Source organism: Pelmatolapia mariae, linkage group LG3_W, assembly GCF_036321145.2.
Source record: "Pelmatolapia mariae isolate MD_Pm_ZW linkage group LG3_W, Pm_UMD_F_2, whole genome shotgun sequence".
NCBI lineage: Eukaryota > Metazoa > Chordata > Actinopteri > Cichliformes > Cichlidae > Pelmatolapia > Pelmatolapia mariae.
The window spans coordinates 65,328,111-65,334,376 of NC_086229.1; the positions used below are offsets into that span (position 1 = coordinate 65,328,111).

A 6,266-nucleotide genomic window follows, 5' to 3' on the forward strand; every position below is an offset into this window, starting at 1 on the left:
ATAGTGTGGTAAGTTGTAACATCTGCATTACTGTTACAACTAACCCAGACTGTTGCTGTTACAACTGACCCAGACTCCTATAGCCATGAACTAGCTAACATTACAGCCAACGGCTAAAACATTAGCACTAAAGACCTACACAGAATATATCCCCATAGACATACAAATAACATAATTTAAGTTTGATGAGTTTAACTGCAAAGCAGATAATGCTACTAGAAATTGAAATAAAGTAGAAAAACTTACTTTTTGGCATACAAATCACTTTTTTTCGTGTTAAATTGTCTGTGTTTGACAAAATGTGCTGATTTTTCACATGTGATAGCAGAATTGAATTGGGCATGCACAGGATGAGTCACATCATTTGAAACTTAGCCCTGATTGGAGAAATGGGAAGTGTTACAACTGACCCACGTTACAACTATCCCCGGTCTCCCCTACAAGCTACTACATCAGACGTGTTGCACCTGAACTTCTCTCTCACTTCCTTTTCGAAAACAATGCGCCAGAAAGAGCGGATGCAGAGAAAGTGGGTGTTCCCGCACTCAATAACTACAAACACTCAATATCTTTAATTAATTAACGCAGTCGGGTTTTACACTCATCTTAAGTTACCCACAGTAAATACCAGCATCCTGGGACATTTATAACCATCTAAGTGTCGATGCATCAACATTAACAAAGAAATGTCTGCATCTCTCTGCTGTTTCCTGTCTATCGGGCTCCTCGTGGTCGTCTCTGCAGGTGAGATTCAAACGTTAAAAACTAAACTGTTTCCCTCTGAGGTAGAGAAACTAACGGATGTCACTTTGGTTTTATATTGATTCAGTTTGTGTTTGAAGGCTCTGCATAAGAGTCTGCGTGGAGCTTACGTCCGTCACTGTAACGTATGTGTGACAGAGATAAAGAAGTGTGTCGTGCAGGCTTGGAGTGCTGCACTGCAACATGTGTTCATTAAAAGCTGCACTTCAGCTATCATTTCTCTTGAATCTGTGCCTCCATCCGTTTACTTATCACATTACTTTCACCTCTCTCCTCCTCACATTCACAGCCTCCTGTGCCTCTGTGAGTATTAGTTTTTACTGACATGTTATTAATTTGACTATTGATTTTGCTGCATTTATTTTTAGTTTCACAATAAAGTTTGTTTTACAAGCCGCGTTAGCGCGCATCGAGCGCAGGGGAGATATGTTTGGAAAATCCAGTGGCCGTAATGAATATCAACGAACTGCTTTCACAGCCGTTGCTCAGCGGCTTATCAACTGATCCATCAGCCCTCCAGTAAAATACCAAGTTGCTAGACGAGCCCTGCCGGCGTGTCTGCCCAGATGCCATTTATTTAACTTATTGGCTGTGAAACTGGTTTATAATAGTTTCTCATTATTAAAGCAACCCAGTGCTAATGTGCGCTGGTACATAACAAACTCACCACCATGTGGTTTTAGAACTGAAGAAGCTTCTAGGATAAGCGGTGACACATCATCATGAAACTTAAAGAAGTCCATCCATACCTGAATGACTGAGTGAGAACCTACACAGACAAAACCTTTACCATGCCCGCTTCTTACCCGCCCCTGAACCCGCTGGGTCCTAAAGCGTTACCCGTTAGTGATGCGCGAATCATGAACGAATCGTTCAATACCCGAGAATCACTTTACTGACTCATGAATCATGATTCACAAGCCCAACTGACTCACTGACTCATCCCTGTGCTGAATCGTAAGCGTAAGCAAATCACTCAGGACTCACTCCCTCCCTCCTGTGCTGAATCATAGAGGAACTAATCACTCACTCATTCACTCACTCACTCACCCCCTCCCTCCTGGCTCACAGCTTCTTCTTCTTGGTTGGCAACCATGTTAAGGTGCATTACCACCCCCTGGCTCACAGCTCAGTGGCCATTTAGATGAGAAAATATATATTTGACACATTTAAGGAAAATACTAATAAAATAAAAATAAACAAAATAATTGTTTATTAATTAATTAATTAATTTTAGAAATGTTTTTGTTCTTTTTTGCTCTATAAAATAGTTGTTTCCTTTTAGAATCACTCATCTTAGCAGTAGGATATATATGAAAAGATAAACAAATTAAGTTTGAGTGAAAATGTACATTTCTTGCACTCTCTGGTCAACTGACTCAGTGAATCAAATGACTCAAAAACTCAAAAACTCAATTCAGTAAAAAGAATCAAATTTACCATCACTATTAACTTAAAGGAGTAGTACCGCCTCCTACCGTTCCGAAGTATGGGACAGACAGTGAGTTTACAATCTGTATCACAGAAAAAAAACAACAAACAAAAAAAAACGTTACACTCCCCATCAGTGTTCATTATTATGTTGTTGTCAAAATTCTGACGAAGCAATTATGAAGTGTAAACATTTTTGTTTTATTTCAAAGCTTAACATTATTATTTTCAAAATATATATTAAACATCATTAAAGAAGACTATCCAGTAGAAGCCAGTTGTTAGAGACTGTAACTACCAGCTACTATATTCCTTTAGCCTGCCAGCCATGCCAACAAGCTGACTACCAGTCAGAAGTCAGGTTCACAGGTAGACCCTGATCTCCACCACAATGTTCCCTCTAATTTTTCACGTGTCTGAGCGAACACACAAACTCCCTGAGCGATCCCTTGGACCACTGTGAGCTACAGTGTGCACTGTGGTCACGCCAGCATCTAATTGATCCAAGTTACATGGTTTTTAAAATAATCAAATTACAGCATTTACATTTATTTTAGACAACTTTTAATTAACTGCTTTAGCCCACTTACAATGAACATTAATAAATAAATCTTGTTCATGACTTGTGTAGTATGTTAACACTATTGGAAGTAAAAAATAACTTGAACTCCAATTTTGAAAACACAAGTTACTTTTTTTAGTTTTTTTTTTTTTTTTTTTTAATAAAGCTCTGACTTGTATTATGAGTCGGAGTCTGTGGTCTGGGAGAGAGTCCTGTAACTCTGTCTGCCAAATACAGTATATAATGACCAATGTTGGGCAATTAATTATATAGTTACTTCTTTAAAAAAGTAACTATGGCAAACTGAGTGGAGATCACAAGTTTTTTTGCAGCTATTTTTTTTAATGCAGCCAAGGCGTTTTTAAACAAACATTTCAAACTATTTACAGAACAATCAGCTGTTCTGCATCAAATCTGATGCCACAAAAGTCATTTCTGTCCACTATGAGATAAAGGAGAACAACAGCCTGATACCTGCAGGCCTGACAACAGGAGATGTATCACTCCTGTAACACCTGTAACATTCAGCAGTCGCCTCATTGTTCTGACACACACAACACAACTATTGACTACACTACACACTAACTACACAAGATTTGCGCTACACGTCTCAAATCTCTCACATCTCTAAACACCGCCGTCACTCCTAAAACTTCCCCGCGTTTCTTAAGAACTAGATGCCACGTTGCCATATTATTTTTTGATTGGTCGACACGGTACTTTTTTTGGACGAGTAGGAAAGGGGGGTGGGGTTTGTTTTTGCTCACAGGGTTTCAAGCCTTTTTTCTTATAAAACGCTGTTTTTACCGTTTCTTCCCGCAGTAAATATAAACAACGACAGTATTCAGGAAGAAAACCAAACATTGCAGATATTTTTATCATAACGCTGGTTTTACGTGGCCTGTCAACATAATTTAAAAACTGGTATAAAGTCCACTTTTCCCTCAGTTGTTCCGTCTGTCCTGCTCACATCTCCAATGGTTGTACACGTTGTCATTAACGTGGCTTCACTCCACATCAGCCACGCCGCTTTGCTAGCTAAAACTCCGGTGTCGGCGCATAAGGACGCTGTCATAGCCTGTTAACCACGTTGATTAGCTGCGTATATACGAATGTGAATCGCATTATTGGCTGGACTATGGGATAAGGTGGCATCGTTCTAATCCCATACTGGAGCAGCCAGTCACTTACTGACTAACACTGCAAAACATGATTGTTGAAGTATTAATTTCAATTTCAATTCAGGTTAGATTTTTTTCCAGTAGTTTTTTTTGTGCGCAACGCAGATTTTTTGTGCGCAGAGACCGTGCCAGCAGAGTGCAATTGCGCAGCTTAGAGGGAACATTGCTCCACAATGCTTTAAAAGATGTAACAAAGCCAAGTCACTTTCACATATTTTTTAGCTCTCAGGTTTGCTGTTGATCTCAGGAAAGCAGGAGTCAGGGTCACATTCTTTACTGTGTGGAGCTTTACAGACACAATAACACACTATGGGTGGCGCTGTGCAGGAAATCCGAAAAAGTCTGTTATCAAAGCTTAGAGTTCTACTGCTGCAGAATGTTGTTGTGCTATTCCATTTTGGGATATTTTTAATACTAAATCTAAAAAATTCAATGGTACAACTAAGAGAAACACATGTTTAAAAGAAATTTGGTTGTTTTTAATTTAATTAAAAAAATTGTTGAGAGATATTAAGAGATATTAAAATATTCTTGTAATAAGTGAGGGAATAAATGACAAATACATTAAGAGGCTTTAAAATTTATAGGACAGCTGAATTATATATATTATATAATTATATATATATATTATTATTTCTGAATTATTAAATCTCTGGTTCAGAAATCAAAGCTGTAATTGCTTTAACCTCTCTGCTCTGTGTTGTTTATTCTTACAGATAAGAAAATCATCACAGCTCAGTCTGGACAGAATCTCACTCTTCCTTGTCAAGCTGAAAACAACAACATCAACACTGTACAGTGGAGCAGAGCTGACCTGGGGACAAAATATGTCCTGTTATTCCGGGATGGACACCTTGATCCAGATGACCAGCATCCATCTTTTAAGAACCGGGTGGATCTGCAGTACAAAAAGATTAAGGAAGGAGACGTGTCTTTGATTCTGAAGAATGTGATAATTAATGACACTGGAACATACGAGTGTTATAGTTTTCAGTCAGGAGGAAACCAAGAGAAACCCATCAGCAGCATCTACCTGAGAGTTGATCCTCCAGGTGAGTGAGTAGAGTTGAGTGTGTGTGTGATCAGAGGTGAAGCTGCTTCCTGGTTGTTGATGTTTGTTTCTAAAGATGTTGTTGATGAGACTTTGTAGAAAGCAGCTGGTCTGAGTGATGTGATCAGAGTGCAGTAGATAATGTCTGACAGCAGTTTGAAGAGGAAATGGATTCTGTTCTGTTCTTCACTCATCACCTACCTGACAGCTGACACCTCACACCTGTTTCTCACCTGCAGGTCAGACAGGAGGAGCTGCTAGACTGAAAGTTGTTGTGCCAGTTTTTGGTCTACTTTTTGTTGCTGTTGGTTTTGCAGTTTAGAGAACACCAGACTCAGGATCCATACCAGCCTCCCACTGAACTGCATCAGGTTTGAAAGATCCCAGGTCAACTGATGACAAAAGGAACATAAAACAATTTCAATGACTGTCATCTGTTGTATAATTCTTTTTTCTTTTTTTTAACAACTGAACTGCATTTTTGTATAGAAGTAAGGTTTTGGCAATAAAGAACTTCAAACCTTGCTGTGAGCATATGGATCATTTTAAGAAAAGATTAACCAAAATTAACCAAAATGTTTGCAGTTGAATTATAAAATGACGCACTGGTAACTACAGGTAACTAGAGCAAAGAAATGTGATCTGAAATCAGTTACATAAAATTAACCACAAAACAACCAAAATTAAATGCCAAAGTGAATGCAAACTAATTCACCAAGTGCTCAGATCATTTGGAGAAAGCTGCTGTTAATAGATGTGGCTGGTGACTTTAATTAACTGGATACTCAGTAAGAACATCAGATGTGTGCAGCATCCAAATGTAGGCATTTAGTGCTAGATGAATCTGACAACTCTACTGCCTTTCTAAATATATCTCACAACTAATCTGTCCCTCTGGTATGCCTATTTCTAATCCTGTCTGTTCTGGTAAACACTCCCAAAATCTTCAGTTTTTGCCAGTTTCACCATGTCAAAATGATAGATCCCAGCAGCTGAAGTTTAAGAAGTAATTAATACACAGCTCAGAGGCAAAGTGAATATTTAGGTGAATTAACTTTGCTGGTGTTGTGTTGATCGGCAGAGAAGACACTGTAAGCAGAGATCCATTTTATTTCTGACTTTGCTTATTAATTATGTTCACCATACTTTGGAATAAATAGGTTCTTCTTCAAATCAGGAAGCCCACACACAATTTAATGATCACAGTTTGTTGCATGACAACCGTGAACACACATTTAAGTGAAGTTAATCTTCAACTCTATTGAAATAAATTAATGCT

General features: G+C 38.4%; 1 protein-coding gene across 1 annotated transcript; it reads left to right on the forward strand.

The window, feature by feature from the left end:
• The first annotated feature begins 516 nt into the window (after positions 1–516).
• Positions 517–5,486, forward strand: LOC134617935 (selection and upkeep of intraepithelial T-cells protein 7-like). The gene is made up of 3 exons (XM_063463029.1): positions 517–744; positions 4,653–4,988; positions 5,227–5,486. Exons 1-3 carry the CDS (start codon positions 687–689, stop codon positions 5,307–5,309), a joined length of 477 nt encoding a protein of 158 aa, XP_063319099.1. The 5' UTR covers positions 517–686; the 3' UTR covers positions 5,310–5,486.
• The last annotated feature ends 780 nt before the right edge of the window (positions 5,487–6,266 follow it).

Bases quoted from the DNA above. Each gene is read 5' to 3' on its own strand.
- LOC134617935 (XM_063463029.1), top strand. From the start codon at position 687: ATGTCTGCATCTCTCTGCTGTTTCCTGTCTATCGGGCTCCTCGTGGTC. The intron at 745-4,652 runs GTGAGATTCAAA...TTATTCTTACAG, and splicing joins CCTCGTGGTCGTCTCTGCAG to ATAAGAAAATCATCACAGCT. The intron at 4,989-5,226 runs GTGAGTGAGTAG...TCTCACCTGCAG, and splicing joins CCTGAGAGTTGATCCTCCAG to GTCAGACAGGAGGAGCTGCT.